At 38.4% G+C, this 20,015-nt stretch overlaps 1 protein-coding gene and 1 long non-coding RNA gene across 3 annotated transcripts; both read left to right on the top strand.

Moving 5' to 3' along the window:
• The first annotated feature begins 217 nt into the window (after positions 1-217).
• On the top strand, positions 218-17,278 carry LOC120117053 (histone acetyltransferase HAC1-like). Of its 2 annotated transcripts, none has more exons than XM_039137392.1 (17): positions 218-577; positions 861-1,257; positions 2,262-2,376; positions 2,796-3,090; positions 3,172-3,645; positions 3,786-5,578; positions 5,755-6,051; positions 6,157-6,435; positions 7,119-7,247; positions 13,711-13,911; positions 14,044-14,186; positions 14,312-14,621; positions 14,771-14,910; positions 15,276-15,354; positions 15,471-15,863; positions 16,278-16,495; positions 16,615-17,278. In XM_039137392.1, the coding sequence occupies exons 2-17, from the start codon at positions 1,046-1,048 to the stop codon at positions 16,727-16,729; spliced, it is 5,193 nt and encodes a 1,730-aa protein (XP_038993323.1). In that variant the 5' UTR covers positions 218-577; positions 861-1,045; the 3' UTR covers positions 16,730-17,278. The 2 variants fall into 2 exon arrangements, with proteins under 2 accessions (XP_038993323.1, XP_038993322.1); XM_039137391.1 differs by having other exon boundaries at positions 218-591.
• Positions 17,279-19,343: 2,065 nt separating this feature from the next.
• On the top strand, positions 19,344-20,007 carry LOC120117055. Its single transcript, XR_005515599.1, has 3 exons — positions 19,344-19,546; positions 19,680-19,739; positions 19,879-20,007. It is a non-coding gene; the product is annotated as an uncharacterized LOC120117055 (long non-coding RNA).
• The last annotated feature ends 8 nt before the right edge of the window (positions 20,008-20,015 follow it).

The following is a 20,015-nucleotide window of genomic DNA, read 5'->3' as shown; positions in this document are numbered from 1 at the left end:
TGATTTAATTTTAAATAAATTAATTTATTTAAAATTCAAATTATTTTATCTACAGATACTAATTATATTTAATAAAAAACAATTAATTGTTATTTAAAATTTTAATATAATTTTTTGAAACATAAGGAGAAGAAATTTTAATTTTAAAAAATATTCATAGACGTCATCGTCAAATAAATTATAAATACACATCTTCTTAGAATTTCTATTTTACGCAGCGTGAAAAAGGAAAAGAAGATAATTAATTCTCCAATTATTATTTTTTTTCTTTTTATATAAAAGATTTCAGAGCTAAACCTAATCCCAGAAAAATTAATTCCACTCGCTCCGTACTTCCGCTTTTCGATCTTTTTTGTTTGTTTATTGTTTTTCTCATCTTTCTCTCTCTCTCTCTCTCGCGGTATTGAACGCTGGGGGTAAATTTCTATTAGCACGTGCGATTCAGGCGGTGTTTTCTTCCCTTTTATTTTCCGATCGTCGTCCTCGTCCTCGCGATTCTGGGTTTTGCCATCGAATTATCGAAGCTCCGTTCGCATCTGTTCTTGCTTCTGCTTTCACTTTGCATCTTCCCCTTCCGGTTTGTTTTTTAGGGTTTGTATTTTCTCCTTGATTGCTTTAGGAAATTAATGTTATTTTTCATTTATTAAATTGCGTTCTGCTTCATTCACTAATCAGTATCATCTTTGACCTAGGAATTCCTAAATTGGGATTTTCCTACTTCATTGACCGAAGTTTCCCTAATTTCCATTATCAGCGTATTTCAGTTTCAGTGTTGTCAGACAATGTGATTTTTTAAAATTGAGATTGAATCATTGAAATTTGGATTAACTTATTTTATTTTCCTTTATACATATATGCAGGGTACATAAAATACAGATATGCTGTAAAACGTGTGTGGAATGACAATTAGAGGGGGGAAAAGAAGGAAGCATGAGCGGTGATCGCTGGTGCGATTTTACAGTGAGATTGTGGAATAAGTTATGCGTTTTTTTTCTAGTATTAGTTACTAAGACAAGGCCTAAACGAAGAAGGAATTTAGATAGAAATGAATATGCAGGCGCATATGTCAGAACAGGTACCTAATCAAGGGGGAACCCAGCAAAATGGGAACCTGCTTCAGCCTTCCCAGATGCAGAATTTAGGGGTTGCTGGAGGTATGAGTGCCGTTGGTGTTCTTGGAACTGGAGGTCCTCCCAATAATATAATGAACATGGATCCGGACCTCATGAGAACTCGTGATTTTATGCGTGGAGAAATGTAAGATTTTGGATAACAATAGTTTTGTTTTCTATGTTATATTAAATGCTTGTATCTGCTAACTGATTCATTTTAAATTAAGTAAAAATTTGAAATAAAATATACCTTAGGCTTTGAGTTAATGTTGTCTGAGAGTGCCGTTTAATGCCAGTATTTATATGTGTTTCATAATATTCTTTTTCTGTGATCATGTGCATGTTTGTGGTGTGCATTTTCTGTTTGGATCCTAGGTTGCATGTTAGTAAATATTCTTTTGTTATAGATGGTGGCATTTTTTTGGTTAGTTCTATACTTGTGTAAATTACACCTTTCGGTTGAGATATTGTTTGTATTTGTTTTTATACTACCAAATATGCAGAAAAGTTGGCATACAAAATAACGTAGCTGCATAAACACTATAGGGGTTAGATGTTGTATTCAACTTCAACTCATAGGGAGGCTTCTTGTGTGAAGAAAGACTGAAAATGACTTTTCTTGAAGTATTTGTCTATTTGATTGTGTAGGATTTTATGAGCTTGCATATGATGTTGATTCTTTTTGGGATATACATTGCTGTATGCATCATTCATAGTTGTTTAAGCAAATTTAAGGGGGCATTGTCCAGTTCATCAGGGAATCCTTGTAGTTCAATTTAAACTTGTAGAGATCTCTCTCTCTCTGTGTACACACACACACACACACACACACGCAGGCATGTAAGAATGTGTACAGAGAAAAACTGATGTGAAATTGTTTGTTCATTCTTCTTAAGACATCAGTTCCATGGGAGAACATGTATGTTATGATCCCATCGCATTGATGCATATGAATATTTAAATCATATGAAATGGAATATTATTTTCTTGTGGTTGATTTAATATAATCGTTATTGCTGCTTGGCTTCTATGTCTGATCAATCTATATATCAAGATAGGCATTTCCATCTTAGAAGTTTTTGTTACTACATTCGCCTGTGGTGCTATTTTTGGTTAACTAATGCTTTTTCATAATCTCTTTTCTGACAGCATTAAGTTTTTAAAATCACGCCAACAACATCCCATTTCGGACGCATCAATGATCAAGTTTCAGGATTTTGCAAGACGGTTGGAGGAAGCTTTATTTAAGTTTGCTCGTACAAAGGTTAACAATTTTTTATTACTATGTTTTGAGTAAATCTATTTCTTGACTGATGTTGTTGTCCATTCCACTTGCGGGCTTGTGTGTGTATAGGACTATTATTTGGTACACTGCTAATGGGAAAAAAACCCTTTCACAAGTAGGGTTAGAACGATGACAAGTGTCACCTGAGGTATATTTAAAAATATAAAATGTAAATGCCTGGGTCACTTGTCAATGTTCTAGGCTTCTAGCTCTGGTTGTGGAACTTTTACTTTCTATTCATGGTCTACCTGATAATAATCCATATTTATGCATTTTTCTTGGTTTCTTCTACACTGTAGAAGCACATTACTTTGCATTCGTTTGATCACATTTATTTCTGCGCTTCAACTCTCTTAACCCCCACCCTTGTGTTTTAACACTTGAAGTTTGTTTTCTAGGAGGACTATACAAATTTGGGTACTTTAGAGCAACGATTACAGATTCTAATAAGGGGTACTAGAAATGCGCACAACCAAAGACATGCACAACTTGTTAATTCGGCATCAGCACCAGTTGGTACAATGATACCGACCCCCGGTATGTCACACAGTAGCAATCCTAGCATCATGGCTACACCTTCTATTGATACATCTATGAGTGCTGCCAATGCAAGCATAGCTCCTACAAACGCCAATACAGGAAGTCTGTTGCCTACTGCTAGCATGAATAGTGGTTCCTTTGGGAGATCTGAAGGTAAATTTATGTCTTACTTTCTTTTACAATGATATTTTAATTGCATTTTCTGCCAAGGCTAACATATTGGTAATTTTGTAGGAAATTTATCTAATGGGCATCAGCAGTCTGCAAATTTTCTTATCTCTTCTGGTGGAATGTCATCAGCTGGTGTGCAAAGAATGGCAAGCCAAATGATCCCCACACCTGGGTTTAATAGTAATAACAATAACAATAGCATTAATAATCAGTCCAATAATGTTGGTGGGCTTTCAACTGTCGAATCATCGATGGCATCTCGGCCACAGCAGCAAAAGCAACATGGTGGTCAAAATAGTCGTATTTTGCACACCCTTGGTAGTCAAATGGGTAGTGGCATCAGGTCTGGCTTGCAGCAGAAAACTTTTGGGTTTTCAAATGGGTCCCTAAATGGTTCATTGGGGATGATGGGCAACAATGTGCTAATTGGTAATGAATCAGGAACTTCTGGGGGATTTCAGACTACCCCTCGTTTTGTTAATTTACCCAAACCTTTGCTACAACAATTCGATCAACATCAGAGACCCCTGATGCAAGGTGACCTAATGAACAATTTTTTCTGTCTCTCTACCTTTTGATTTAGTAACGACGTATCTGAATATGCAATTTATTTTATTATTGAAACATACAAGTTTCTCAAATAAAGCAAATATTTATTTTTGGGGTGTGTGTGTTAGGTGATGGATATGGAATGAACAATGCTGATTCTTTTGGGTCTGGAAACTTGTATGGTTCTGCAACATCTGTCGGATCTATGACAAACTCTCAGAACTCTGATCCTGTTAATTTGCAGTCTATGTCCAGAACAAATTCTTCTCTGATAAGTAATCCGTCGAATTTACATGGTGCTGCTCATATGAAGCCCCAGTCCATGGATCAGCTTGAAAAGATGAATTTCCAACCTCCACTTTCTTCAGGAGACAATGTCCTTCAAGCTAATCATCTGCAACAGTTTCAGCAGCAGCCCCTTCAGCTCCGACAACATCAGTTTCAGCAACAGCAACCCCACCCTCAGCAAAATCTGCAGCATCAAAATTCGCCGAGTAAAAGTGGTTATAATCAGTCCCAGGTGGCATCTGATATAGGTAGTCAAGTGAAGCATGAACCTGGAGTGGAATGCCATGATGAGGTTCTACATCAACAGACTTCTGAACAATATCAGCTTCCCGAATTGCAGAGTCAATTCCAGCGGAACCATGCTGAAGAGATCTCTAGTCAGCAGGATACACATTCATGGCTACCACAAAATTCTCAACAAATGCAACAGATGTTGCACCAACAGCAATTGGTTCCAGAATCTCAAAATGATTATAAACTTTCAGCTGGTGCACTGTCGGAATCAGCTGTGCAGAGCAAATGGCAACCTCAGTCACAAGACAAGGCTCAAATGCCAGTGAACATATCATTTGAGCAACATGTACAAGAAGATTTCCAGCAGAGAATATTGGGGCAGGATGAAGCTCAATGTAACAATTTATCTGTGGATGCATCTACTATCAGTCCGTTGGTTGTTCCTAAAAGCTCATCCGATCTTTCAAATTCAAAGGGTGCTATCTCTAAGTTTGGAAATGGGAGCCATGATAGGCAATTCCGAAATCAAGTGAGGTGGCTTTTGTTACTTCGCCATGCTCGGAGATGTAAAGCCTCTGAAGGTAAGTGTGATGGCTATTGCTTTACTGTACGAAAGTTGTTGTCTCATATGGATCTGTGCGAATCATCTCAATGTACATATCCTCGTTGTCACCACTCCAAGATACTGATTCGGCATCACAAGGCTTGTAGATATCAAACATGCCCTGTTTGTGTTCCTGTTAACAGTTATGTACAGGCTCAGAAGGCACGTACCTCTCTAAACTCTACTTCTGTTTTGCCTTCTCCTGATGGTATGTCTACTAAAACACATAATGGTGGAGACTTTTCAAGTAGAACTATTACTACATCTGCAGCATTTGATACTTCTGTAGACATGCAACCTTCACTAAAACGCATGAGGAAAGATCAATCTTCACAATCTGTTATTGCTAAAAGTGAAGGTCCTCTTATATCAAGTTCTGTAGTTTCTGAAAATCACATATCTCAGGATATCCACCACCAAGATCATAGACATGTTGATAGGCGTATGCCAGTTAAATCTGAGCCTATGGAAATGAAGACGGAAGTCCCCAAGATTTCTGCCAAGGGTTATCCTGTTATAACTGAGATGAAGGATGTTTTAGAAGACATTTGCAAGCAGAAGACTAACGGTGAGCCTATTAAATGTGATGAAATTGGTGGCCTTCATAAGCAAGAAAATGCTAAGATTGAGAAGGAACCTGACCCAGTTAAACTAGAAAATGCTACACAGTCTTGTGAAGGTGGAGCTGGAACCAAGTCTGGGAAACCAAATATAAAGGGGGTGTCATTGACTGAACTTTTCACTCCCGAGCAAGTTCGGGAGCATATTACAGGCCTCAGACAATGGGTTGGCCAGGTATACTTTATTGTTATGTTATTTGTTTCAGACACTGTTCATAGTATTATTTAAATCATGGGTAAGCTGCTGGAGGTGAACACATATTCTAGCCTACTAATTGATAGACCAAATATGGACCTAGTGATTGAAATGGTATATTGATGATAATCATTTTTCTTTTATTTCTCTTACAGAGTAAGGCGAAGGCTGAAAAGCATCAAGCAATGGAGCGCTCAATGAGCGAGAACTCCTGTCAGTTATGTGCAGTTGAGAGACTCAATTTTGAACCACCACCTATTTATTGCAGCCATTGTGGTGGTCGCATTAAGCGAAATGCACAGCACTACACAGTGGGTGCTGGTGATACACGACATTACTTTTGCATTCCATGCCATAATGACGCTCGTGGGGATAGCATTGTTGTTGATGGAGCTCCCATTCCTAAGGCAAGGCTTGAGAAGAAGAAAAATGATGAAGAGACCGAAGAATGGGTATGTACATAGTAACAATACATACTTTCTGTTTTTTATCATGTTTCATGGTCATCCCTAACAATCGCTATTATATTTTTGTTTGTCTTCAATAAAATTGTGCAGTGGGTTCAATGTGACAAGTGTGAGGCTTGGCAGCATCAAATTTGTGCTTTATTTAATGGTAGAAGGAATGAGGGTGGGCAAGCTGAATATACATGTCCCAATTGCTATATTGCTGAGGTTGAAAGAGGAGAGCGGAAGCCCTTACCTCAGAGTGCTGTTCTGGGGGCCAAAGATTTGCCAAGAACAATCCTCAGTGACCACATAGAGCAGCGATTATTTAAGAGACTGAAACATGAAAGACAAGAGAGGGCAAAGGTTCAAGGAAAAAGTTATGATGAGGTGATTAATACTCTCATGATTACTGCTGATTCTGTGTTGTATATGTGGATCCTTTTGTTACTTCCATGTGGTTGAAAGGTGTTCAGTATTGCTGAAATTCAGATACATACAAGAAAAAAAAAACTAAAATACATAAGAAGAAAGATGACCATGACCAAATAAGCTGTTTGTTTGTAATTATATGCTGAAGAAACAAGAGCTGTAGAAGTGATAATAGTCGAATCATATTTTTTGCTGGGGATTGATATTATGGCATGGAGTTTGGTTTTTTTGCATGATTTGGAGAATTTTGAAAAATGGAGTGGTAGGATCTCTCCAACTTTTGCGATCTTTAGCCAGTTATAGGTCAGATAGCCACAAAGCTTATCATCTAGAGGGCAGAACTTGAACTTACTGATTTCTTTTTTTTATAGGAAGTGGAGGCCTCGTTAAAAACCCCCTTCATGATTAACAGAACACCAATCGGTGTTCCTTAATCAGCGGAAGGAGGAAAAGAGTGCCTCAAAATTAACTTTCTGATTCCTTCAAAATGGGCCCATTAACTACCTTGTATATATGGAATTTGTTCTTGTTATTATTGTTGATTTAATTTCTGGTCTTTCAAAGTTCCTTCCAGTGACTTCTCATAGACTTTTGGTTCTCCAGGAAATGAACTTATATCTTTCTTCATTGATTTTTCACAGGTTCCTGGTGCTGAGGCACTTGTAGTTAGAGTTGTTTCATCAGTTGACAAAAAACTGGAAGTAAAGCCACGGTTTCTTGAAATCTTTCAAGAAGAGAATTATCCACAAGAATTTCCATATAAATCAAAGGTATGCGAGATTTAAATTAACTAATTAAATGTAATACATCCTTCTTTAACATTTTTGGATAGATTGTGTGATATTCTTGTATGCTGAAAATGGCACTTTAATTTTTTTTGAAAATGGCACTTTAATTTTTTTTGATAGAAAGAGGCCTCATTAAAATCCTCCTTCAATCCCTCCATGTTATGAGAGTAACATGAAGGAACAACGAAGGAGGAAAGGAGAGCCAAGAAAACTTTTATTCACAAGAACCAGATTACAAGATTGAACAAACTCCTACACTTCCAACAGAAGAACATAAAACTTAACACAAAACATCCAACAAACAGGGAGGTACAATTCCTGTTAAACAACACAACAATAACCAAAATCACCCTATCCCATCTTTAGCAAGTTTATCAGCTTCCCAGTTTGCCGCCCTTGAAATATGCCTAAAAATAATATCCTTTCCAATCAAAAGCGAAACTATATCCTTCACCTAGGATAGATGCAAAGGAGGGCTTAAACCCGGATTCTGGATCCACTTCAGAGCGTTAGATGAGTTTGATTCCAAGATAACTCTCTGATTTGCGACAAAATCCAACTCCTCCATAAGACAAATCCCTCTTTTGATAGCCAACAGCTCTGCCAAGATAGGAGGACCACCCCCTACTGCTTCAGAAAACCACTGAAGTAATAGACCTCTGCTATCTCGAAACAGACCACCAATACCTCCTTTTTCCCAACCCGAAACCATCGCTCCATCAACATTTAACTTTAGAAACCCCTCCGGTGGAGGAACCCAGCAAGCAGGTTGAGAGCGATCCTTTCCTGATCTACCAATCGAATCAGCAATTTTCAAATCACCTACTAGAGAATCTAGAGGAATACCCACATCCTTGAAACGAGCACTAAACCAGGAAGCCACTCTAAATCTAACAATGAAAGATAATCTGACCAAATCCAGCTTTCCTTTCTGAAAGATAATCTCATTTCTACACTTCCATACTGACCACATCACTGCCCTAGGAATGAATTTCCAAATCAAAGAGTTAGTCATAAAATCATCCCACAAAATTAGAAATTCCATGGTACACTTTGGAGTCACCAATGACACATTCCACATTTTCAAGAAGGAGGACCACAGACCCCACACAACCCTGCAATGCAGAAACAGATGGGAAACTGATTCCACCTCCCTACCACACAAAACACAACGTTGGTCAACAATCTCTGCAACACCTCTCTTTGCTAACTCCTCTTTAACCGGTACTCTATGTTGCACTAGTTGCCAAACAAACAATTCCACCCTTGGAGGAGCTAAACCAGACCAATTATTCTTATCCCAATTCACTTGATTTTGCTCAGAACCACGTTGTTCATAAAAAGCGTTTATACAAGATTTAGCTGTAAAATTTCCTTCACAATTCCCTAACCAAATCCAACAATCATCTTCAGTAGGAAAAGGAGAGGTATTATTCAACATAGAAATCAACTGCATCCACTGTTCTACTTCCCAATCAGCCAAATTCCTTCTCATTTGGATGTCCCACACCCAACTCGAAGCATTATTTACCCTAAACTCCTTCACTTTACCCGATTTATTAATTGATAGAACATAAAGTCTAGGAAACAACAATTTCAGGGGAACATCACCCAACCATACATCATTCCAGAACTGCACATCTTCCCCTTTCCCCGCCTTCAAACGCATATTCCTTTTAAGACACTCTCCAAAATCATCACTGTTGAAGAAGTTTTTCACCACACCTTTCCAAATCCACGATGCACGAGCTGGCACCGAATTCTCCAAAACAATGGACTTCGGATCCAAATTGTAGGCGGCACAAATCACTTTCTTCCACCAAGATTTCTTATCAGAAGAAAACTTCCAAACCCATTTTCCTAGTAAAGCTCGGTTCAAAAGTGCTAGATTAGGGACCCCTAGACCCCCCAGATTTCTTGGTTTAGAGACCGACTTCCAGTTGACCCAATGGATTTTTTTCTTGTCAATCAAATTCCCCCACAGAAATGAAGCCATGATAGAGTTAAGTTTAAGTATCACAGCAGCTGGGATTCTGAACATAGACAGAAAATAGACCGGAAGAGAGCATAGCACCGATTTGACCAAAACCACTCTTCCCGCTATCGACAGAGAATTAGCTATCCAACCACTCAATTTAGCATTAAATCTCGCCACTATAGGATCCCACATAGCAGCCGAATTCCTCTTGAACCCCAGAGGCAGACCTAAATATTGAGATGGAAGATATCCAACCGAGCAGCCAATAACTTCAGCCCAATTAGTTAGCTCCCCTTCTTCAACATTGATTCCAAAAATCCTGCTTTTACCTAGATTTAACTTCAGCCCCACCAGAAGTTCATAAATCAGTAACACTCTTCTAATATTCCTCAACCCACGAATGGAACCTTTACTGAAAATTATAAGATCATCCGCAAATTGAAGGTGTGACAGCTTGAATGCTCGGTCCTGCAGTCCTAAATCAAACCCCGAAAACAATCCCATATCCACTGCTTTAGTTAACAGTAAATGCAACAACTCAGTAGCCAAGTTGAAAAGCATAGGTGAAAGCGAACAACCCTGTCTCAGATCTCTGGAAATATGAAATTTCTCCGTTGGAGACCCATTTAACAAAACCGAAATCTCAGCAGTTGACATGCACTGGAACATCCACGACCTCCACTTTTCACCAAACCCCATTTTGCTCATAATTTGAATCAAAATTTTCCAATCTACCGAATCATAAGCTCTCATAAAATCCACCTTGAAAACTACTCCCTTCAACCCTCTCTTCCTCCAAAAATCAATACTCTCATTTGCAATAAAAGAGCAATCCAAGATGTTTCTCCCCGGAATAAAAGCAAATTGGGACTGACTTATAATATCATTGAGATACAAACTCAATCTTCTAGCTAAGACCTTAGAGATGACTTTATAAAGACCTCCCACTAGGCTAATTGGCCTAAACTCTTCCAACCCCTCCGGATTTGCCTTCTTTGGAATAAGAGAAATGAAGGAAAAGTTCACCTCCGGCTCCCATACCTTCCCCACATAGAAATCCCTAAAAAACCTCATCATATCATCCTTCAATTTAGCCCAGAACTTCTTAAAAAACCCTAAGTTCAGACCATCAGGACCCGGAGCTTTGTTGATATCCGAATGAGCAATAGCTTCCCAAACTTCCTCTTCAGAAAAAGGCTTCTCCAAAGCTAAACACTGACCTTCGGACAGCTTGAGAAAATCCAGATTTAATTTCTCTGCCTCCAGGGTGTTTGTTTGATTATACAACCTCTTGAAAAACTCCACCACTGAAGCTTTAACTGACCTAGGGTCTTCAATAACTTCACCATCAACTTTGATAGCTTTTATGTAGTTTATCCTCCCTCTAATTGCTGCACTATGATGGAAAAACCTTGTGTTCTTATCCCCCTCCAATCTCCATTTCAATCTAGACTTTTGCATCCAAATTGATTCTTCCTTCTTTTGTAACTCCCATAATTCTCTCTTTGCTTCAACAATAGAATTCATTGACACCAAAGAAGACCCTTGTTGCAATTTCATTTCCATATCCTGTATCACAGACTCCAAGGTTCTGATTCGGCCTGGTAATTGAAGAAAACCCTTACTAGCCCAATTTTTTGCGACATCCTTCACCCGGTTAAGAATTTTGGAAATGGGTATCGAGTTTTCCTGTGTACCCAGATTGAACAGTTCTTTTGTCAACAGTTCACTAAACCCTTCCTCCTCCAACATATAATTAAACAGTCTAAACGGTTTCGGCCCCCAATTGCACTCCCTATTCTCCAGCAGAATAATATTATAATCAGAAATGGACCTAGGCTGCAGATTTTGGTTGATCTTTGGGAATTGCGAGAAAAAACTATGATCAACTAAAAACCGATCCAATCTCTCAAAAGTGGGAACTTCCCTATTATTACACCACGTGAACTGACCTCCCAATAAAGGCAAATCAATTAGATTTGCCTTAGAGACAAAATCTCGAAAAATATTCATCGACATCAAATTCACATCACCACCCCTTTTCTCTTCCTGCGTCAAAAAGGCATTGAAATCCCCACCTAAACACACTTGACAGTCCACCTGTTCCAGAAAGGAAAATAAATCCATGAAAAATGGCTCTTTATCAGCCTCCACACTTGGACCATAGACATTTATGAAACAACAATAGTTTGGCATACCATCCAACCAACCCTTTAACGCCACAAATCTAGTTCGGATGACCTTTTCCTTCACCACAAATACCTTCTGATTCCACATTGTTATTAGACCACCAGCCGAACCTACAGCAGGCACAACTGCCAAACCATTAAGGATTTTACCTCCCATTTTCCTACCTAACATAGTGCTAACAGCTTCCAATTTGGATTCTTGCAAAAATAAGATAGTTGGTTTTTTCTCCTCTACAAATCTCCTAATAGCACGTGCTTTAACCTTCCTACCCAGACCCCTAACATTCCAACACATAATGGACCATTCTACCATCAAATGCATTTTATGACCATAACCCCTGAACCAACTACCACCCCTCAAACATCTCTATCCTTCACCAAAGGAACAACTTTGGTCAGGAATTCCTTTTCTCCTCCTTTAAACTTTACCCCCAATAAATTGGATACTTTCCAACACTCCATTGCTTCTGTCCTCCTCTGATTCTTTTCTCTTGCTCCAATAACATCATCCATACCATCACAACTTTTGGTAGCCCTCCTCCTAGCATAAACTTTATTATGATATCCTCTCGCGACATTATTACCCGATACACTCCCCCCAAAAGGTATTCTCTGTGATAGAGACACAGACCCATTCTGCATACCATATCCAACCTGTGTATCTGAAATTGAAGCCTCATTCTTATACCCATTCTTATTTGCTGATGGACTAAAATGCTCAGGCCCAAATACTTCCCTCCTACCCATGTTGGAAATAAGCCCATCCTCTTGGACCACTTTATCTTTCCCCGAGGTGTCTCCTTGTAAGCTGACCACCTTTTTCCTCCCATCAGAAAAAGTCCATGACACAGTCTGCATGCTGCAACCTTCACCTAGTACTGTCCCCTCGTTACAAAGGTCAACATTTAAACTGTCCTCGGCTTCAGCGCTATTTTTCAAATTTCCCTCGTTCATTGGGCCACCTCCCTGTGAAAAACCTCGAACCCACTCTTCAACCCTGCTTCTAGAGTCTGACATCTGCTGAGAATTCAACTGCCCTTGCAGACCACCTCGATCCTCCCCTTTGCTCCCCTCTGACGAATCCCTCTCCCAAGGAACCACTGTTCCTCCTTGAGAACCATCTTCATCAACCCTTTCATCATCTTCCCCTTCCTCAAGCTCAGGGAAGAAATCATCACTGCTGTCTACCTTAATCTTGATAGTAAAGGACCTTCCAAGATTATTAAAGATGACATATGGAGGGATGTCAAACGGACTTTCAACTCTTAATAACATCTGAGCCACCCTGCAATCAACTCTTTGAGCTGTCTGTTCTTGAATCTTCACTAATTTGCCCCATCTCGATGCCAAACTAGTAAAAAATGAAACTGACCAGCATTTTAATGGAACGCCCATCATGGATACTGAACAGTAAGGTAATGGAACACCCTTCTCTTCGATCACAGGCTCCAACCTTTCAAACCAAAAGGACAAAGCTTCCCACTTATCTTCTATAGATGCTTCTTTCTCCTCCACAGACCGGAAAACTACCAATCATGCATTTTTCGCATAACCCCATCTAACTACCTTAACATTGATTCCCTCTGTTCTCAATGCCCTTTGCACAAACTCAACCTCAAATATCACTTTAACGATACCTGTTAATGAAGTCCTCAGCCATGATCTTTCCTCCAAAGGAATGAAGAAATCCATGTCCTTCTTCTCCTCTCTCCTGTCCCCAAGGTTTCTGGATTGCTGACCCTCATCTTTTTTCAAACCTACTACCGTATCCTTATATGTTCTGCCATCCTGGAACCTGTTCATCATCTCCTTCTTCCTAGCCCCAACCACTTGGCTAGATGCATTTTGCCTTTTCGAAACCTCGACACCTACACCTCTAGCCTCTACTACTCTATTGCGATTCAAGTTCCTCGGACCACTACTCCTCTGATATTTCGCATATGACACTAATATTCTCCTCCCATCAACAAGGACGTTGTTCATCTTCTCCTTAGCAGTAATCAAATCCTCCTTACTCGCAAAATGCACAAAGGCAAACGTCTTGTTCTTGTAGTTGGGTCTGCTATTAACAAACGGAATAAAAACTTTAATCACCTTACCAAAACGGCTAAACCGATCCCACAATACCCTCCTATGCACTCTCCTACTAAGATTGTCAACGAATGCAACCCACGATCCTCCTACAGTATCGTCCATGTTAACTAGAGGATTTAACAAATGTGCATGGCACTTTAATTGTAATTATCTAATGCTTACAAGTTATGTTTTTCTCTTTTAGGTAGTTTTGTTGTTTCAGAAGATAGAAGGGGTAGAAGTATGCTTGTTTGGCATGTATGTTCAAGAATTTGGGTCAGAATGTGCATTCCCAAATCAGCGTCGTGTTTATCTGTCATATCTAGACTCAGTGAAGTATTTCCGGCCTGAGGCTAAAACAGTTACTGGGGAGGCTCTCCGTACATTTGTTTACCAAGAAATCCTTGTAAGTCTGAACCTTCATTGGATTCTGCTTACTGATATAATTGTTGTCACAATTTTTTTTTACATATTGTATCAGTATCTATTTAGTGTAGGTCATTGCAAAAAATATTGGATCTAAACCTTAATTTTTCAGATTGGATACCTTGAATATTGCAAGAAGCGTGGTTTTACAAGTTGCTATATATGGGCTTGCCCTCCACTAAAGGGTGAAGATTATATCATATATTGTCATCCAGAAATTCAGAAAACACCAAAATCAGATAAACTGCGAGAATGGTGAGGCAAATAGTCAAGATATATATATATATATATATATATATTAAACAATTTCTTTGCCTCACATGTTATATTTTATGAATTCATTGTTATTAATTTCCATTGTATGTGTAATTCTGTTTCAGGTATTTAGCAATGTTAAGGAAAGCTTCCAAGGAAAACATCGTAGTTGATCTAACTAATTTATATGATCATTTCTTTGTAACTATGGGTGGACGTAACGCAAAGGTAACAGCAGCTAGACTGCCATATTTTGATGGTGATTACTGGCCTGGGGCTGCTGAAGATCTTATAAATCAGCTTTGTCAAGAAGATGGCAGAAAGCTGAATAAAAAAGGAACAATAAAAAAGACTATAACAAAAAGGGCTTTGAAAGCATCTGGTCAGTTTGACCTCTCTTCTAACGCATCAAAGGATCTGCTACTGATGCATAAAGTAATTTATTTTCTTTCAAATGTATCTTCTTCTATTTACCAGTAGATGTGGAAATTACAATCTTGCTTTCTTAGTGTTACATTTTTCATATCATGTCCCAAGGGACTCTAACTGGTTGGTACTTTTTCCCTTATTTTTCTCTACTTTAGCTTGGTGAGACCATTTCTCCAATGAAGGAGGATTTTATCATGGTTCATTTGCAGCATTGTTGCACTCATTGTTGTATTCTTATGGTATCTGGAAACCGTTGGGTCTGCAACCAGTGCAAGAACTTTCAAATTTGTGACAAGTATGTCTGCTCCTTTATTTAGCTGTATATTATTATTTTGTATGGTTGCCTCATCTGTCTGACTGTGTTGGCTGTAGAATTATATTTATGTAATTCTCTTGATTGCTACGATTTTATCAGTTTGTTTTTATGAATTGAATATGATTCTGCTGCATGAACCACTAATTTTGAATCAAATTTATATGTGGAAGGAATATGCCCCCTTTCATTAATATAGTTAAGTATTTCCGTTATTGTGTTTCTATTTTTCTATTTTGCAAGTTTGAATCTACGCAGGGTTCAATCTTATTTCAGTCTGCATCTGTCATCTAGGAGAAAATGTCCTAGATAAACGGATATGATCTTTGCTTCGTTATCCCTCACAGGTGCTATGAAACAGAGCAGAAGCGTGATGAAAGAGAGAGACATCCCATTAATCAGAGGGAGAAACATGTTCTCTATCCAGTAAGTTTGTCTGATTATTATAGTAATTTACTTCCAGTATTTGTGCCCAATGCTCTGCTTCTGCATGCAAATTTTCTTTTCTTAATTGAATTTTGTGGAAAATTTTTCCGGTGCAGATTGAGATTACTGATGTGCCTACTGATACAAAGGATAAAGATGAAATTCTTGAGAGTGAATTCTTCGATACCAGGCAGGCTTTTTTGAGTCTTTGTCAAGGGAATCATTATCAGTATGATACCCTAAGGCGGGCTAAACATTCGTCAATGATGGTTCTTTATCATCTACACAATCCCACTGCACCTGCATTTGTCACGACCTGTAATGTATGTCAGCTGGACATTGAAACTGGTCAAGGTTGGCGCTGCGAAGTTTGCCCCGATTATGATGTGTGCAACTCCTGTTATCACAAGGATGGGGGCATTGATCATCCTCATAAGTTAACAAATCATCCATCCATGGTTGAACGTGATGCACAGAATAAGGAAGCTAGGCAACTACGGGTTCTACAGGTAATTTTTTAATAAATTTATTTAACTCTTTTGTAATAGAAAGATTAACTCTTTGATTAGTTGAGTGTGGTTAACCAGGGAAACCTCATCAAAACATATACGCATCTCTGTTTCTCTGTTTTTCTTGCTGCGCATGTGTATATTTTTAGATATATAAGCATCAGTTCAGAAACCAGCAATGGTGTTCGTCAGAAAATTACTTTATAACATAGGGACGTGTGACTAAGAACTCTGTCTAACTGGATTTCTCTATTGGCACTTTGTGCATGAGTATTGAAATATGCATGTAAAGTATTTATGTTCCCCAAATATATTATTTTCCTTCTGATTTGGCAACTAGATTGTTCGGAAAATGAGTTTATGACAATATGGCATATTTTAGATGCTAACGGGATTGTTTCTTGAAATTTGTAGCTGAGGAAAATGCTTGACCTTTTGGTGCATGCATCACAATGTCGTTCTCCACATTGCCAATACCCAAACTGTCGGAAAGTGAAAGGGCTTTTCCGCCATGGAATACAATGCAGAAGACGTGTTTCTGGTGGTTGTGTACTTTGTAAGAAAATGTGGTATCTACTGCAACTTCATGCTCGAGCATGCAAAGAATCTGAATGCCATGTACCACGGTGCAGGTATCCATGTGCCTCTTGCCCTCCTGAGCTGCCATATGTTATACTTCTTTCTCTGTTTGTGCTAATTGATTTAAACTTAAATCTCTAACAATTTTATTTCTTTAAAAAAATTAATGCAGAGATCTTAAGGAACATTTGAGGAGGCTTCAACAGCAGTCTGATTCACGGCGAAGGGCTGCTGTGATGGAGATGATGAGGCAGAGAGCTGCAGAGGTTGCCGGTAATTCTGGGTAAAGCCAAATTGTAAATATAAATTTGGAGTTTTTTTGATGAAAAATGCTCTCTTCAAGAAAGGCAGGTAGAAAATAGTTTTTGTGCTGCTCCACTGGTTCACTTGGCACCGATTGGGAAAGCTGTAGAAGCTCAGAAGGGGTATAGGCATACAATACTCTGCAAACAGATTGACTGGTGATGGCTTGTTACGGCATATTATTATCATTCATGGAACCCGTGACTGGATCCTGATCCCCTAAAGTTAATGAGTTCTTTAAGATCCGATCAGCCTGCAATAGTCGCCTCGGAATTCAAAGTATAGATGTGTGTCAATGCCCTGATTAGGTTATTATGTTAGTTTTCTTTTTGGTATTCATTGTCGTCCCTTTGGTGTTATAATTGTTCAAAACCTTTGGAAATCGCTTTCTCACAGGAACGCTGGGAATGAGGGACAATAGTTTCAATTCTTATTATTTTTGAATTTTGGTTATTGTCTATGTTTTTACCTTTTTGTAGAACGGCTTCTTTATCTTGGGAGTGAGGGAGCTTAGTTCCAATTCGTTTTTATTATCAATACTGAGAAATTATGGTTATATATTTTCGCACTTAACACCTTATAGAGTACTATATTTCTTTATGCTGGTGGTTTTCCTGCAAGAGATTTTGAAACGGTTGTACTATGGTGTAGTAACGTTCTCACTTCGAATTATTATTTTTAGGTTAATTCGACCTTTAACTTCAATTTTATAAAAAGGTTGAAAAAAGTATGTTTAGTCTAATGAAATGTTGTCATGTGTCGAAGCAAAAAACCAATATATAAAATTTCAAATTATTAATTTTAAAAAATGTAAATATGCTTAATGTTTTCAATTTTATTAAATTGTAACATTTCTTTGAAACTTACTTTAAAAAAAATCTTAGGGAAAAGAATCTTACATTTTCCTCACTATTTTTTATAATGCCAAAAGATTTAGAATATGAACGAGATGAGTTAAAATGTGGCCTCTCGCAATTTTCATAATTTGAAGCCTCTCCTATCCACGCATGGGGATGGGAGGAAGCGAGTAATTCAACGTGGAGCGCTTATTGGCTCCAACCTATTTATTGCTCGCAATGCACCAAAAGTCTGTGTTTTCATGTATCCTCTGGCTTTTACTGGCTTCTTCCCTTGATTTTGATCTCTCAAGCTTTAACCATCCACTCTTCTTTTAATTCATTTCCGGTTTATATGAATAAAAGGGCAATATCATCTTTCTTTATAATTATCCATTTCACAGTAATACACATTTATTTATCGAATATGATCTTTCTTTAATCTTTAACTAAATTGATTAAAAAAGAAGAACCCAGCAATGAGTTCATCAACCAGTTTCAGCAACAGTCTGAACAGCTGCCCCAACTGGATCAAATGGCAATCTTCACCTTGTCAACGTACCACCTTCTTTATACCTCGCGGTGCTGCCTCTCCCGACAATGGAAAAGGCAACAAGAGAAAACCCAAAACTAAAAAAAAACTTCTCCAACTCCGATTACTACAACTACGACAACTGAATCTGTGACACAACAGACGCCGCCACCGAAGCAACAGCAGCAGCAAGTTTCATTGAGTTTGGACGACGTGAATCCAGTGGGGTTGGGACGTAAATCCCGTCAAATATTTGACGACGTTTGGAGGAAGTTTTCTGGGTTGGGGCAGATATCAAGGACAACTCGTGCCGATAAAAGGGAAGCTTTGGATGCTTTGCTTATTCGGGAAGGACCCATGTGTGAGTTTGCAATTCCTGGTGTTCAAAATACCACTGTCCTTGTTGTTGGTGTTACCAGCCGAATTGGACGCATTGTTGTCCGTAAGCTCATGCTCAGAGGGTACATTGTCAAGGTTGCTTTCCTTCTACCACCTTCTTCTCTTTCATTCCTTTGATCATAGTTTAAAATTCGAATACTAGTTTTCCTAGTTTAAAGTATCAAATTCTGACTTTGAACTGTCATTTGTTTCTCTATTTGATCGTTTTAGCTAGTTCAAAAGCATTTTCAATTCCTAAAAGAGGTCGAAAACTATAATGTGATAGGTTATAGAGCTGGGTTTTTTTTCAAATCTTGTAACTTTATTTTGATTAATGTGTTTTGTTTAATTATGTGATTGAAGGCTTTGGTTAGGAAGGCAGACCAAGAGGTGTTGGACATGATTCCTAGGACAGTTGAGATAGTAACTGGGGATGTGGGTGACCCTTTCTTGTCCACTATTACCGGCGATCTCTACAGAGTTGACCATCAAGGGGTTTCAAACCTTACCAAAGCAATTCATGTCCCCCCCTTTCTTGTCCATTTTTAATATTATATGCACATTTGAACGCAATGGGTTCTTCCAAGGCTTTTTTCTTTTGTGCGTGTGTGTGGATGTTCCATGCATCCTAATGCTCAAAACAGATCATCACTGCTCTACAGGGAATAAATGATCCTTTTTTGTTTTCATTAGATTTCTTTTCTCTCCGGGTCCAGCAGTGCATTTCTTTAGTGAACTTGTTTTAATATTATCTGTCTATGTACATTACCATGTTTTATACTAGCAGAATGATCAATCTATGTTTATTCCTAAAAATAGCTTTGGTGAACTGACTTTTAACATTTTCTGCTGGACTATATTAATAAACTGGCACAACTTCGGGCAGGGAAAAGCAGCAAAAGCAATCTTCTGATTGCTAAGTTCAAATCTGAAGATTAATTGAATGGATGGGAAGTACGTCAAGGACCTTACTTCCAGGATGTTATTGCTTCGAAGTATGAAGCGGGAATGGATGCTATATTTGAGTTTACTGAGACTGGACAAACTTTTTTCAGGTCAATTTCAGCTAAAATATCATTATGCCTAGCTTGAAGCAATTGAGATTTACACCCTTCATGTGCGGCTATCACCTTTGATAAATATAGGCTATTCTATCTTTAACTTTGCTAATTTGATGCTCAACTGTAGGCTATGTTTTAACCAGAGGTGGATATGTCGAGCTCTCCAAAAAGCTTTCACTTCCTTTAGGTAGCACTCTTGATAGTATGATACTTCCATTATCTATGTACTTTCTTTCATAGCAGAAGCAGGATGTTATTTGATTTATTATTGACAGATACATTGACTCCACCTTAAAGTGCATGTCAGATTAGTTTTTGGTGTTCAGGTATGAAGGTCTTGTCCTCTCTGTTGGTGGTGATGGAAGATCATATGACGTAATTCTTGAAGCTGGTCCTTCAGCAGATACAACTCAAAGCAAATTATATTTTGCCCGAATAAATACAAAAGTAGGATTTTGTAAAG

This window comes from Hibiscus syriacus, unplaced genomic scaffold, assembly GCF_006381635.1.
Source record: "Hibiscus syriacus cultivar Baekdansim isolate YM2019G1 unplaced genomic scaffold, ASM638163v2 tig00110318_pilon, whole genome shotgun sequence".
Lineage (NCBI taxonomy): Eukaryota > Viridiplantae > Streptophyta > Magnoliopsida > Malvales > Malvaceae > Hibiscus > Hibiscus syriacus.
Note: the sequence above shows the minus strand (reverse complement) of the source record. Positions and strands in the feature narration are given on the sequence as shown.

Excerpts from the sequence above, each read along its gene's own strand:
- LOC120117053 (XM_039137392.1), top strand. The coding sequence starts at position 1,046 with ATGAATATGCAGGCGCATATGTCAGAACAGGTACCTAATCAAGGGGGA. Across the intron at positions 6,436-7,118 it reads AAGGAAAAAGTTATGATGAG|GTTCCTGGTGCTGAGGCACT; the intron begins GTGATTAATACT and ends GATTTTTCACAG. Across the intron at positions 14,622-14,770 it reads ATCTGCTACTGATGCATAAA|CTTGGTGAGACCATTTCTCC; the intron begins GTAATTTATTTT and ends TCTCTACTTTAG.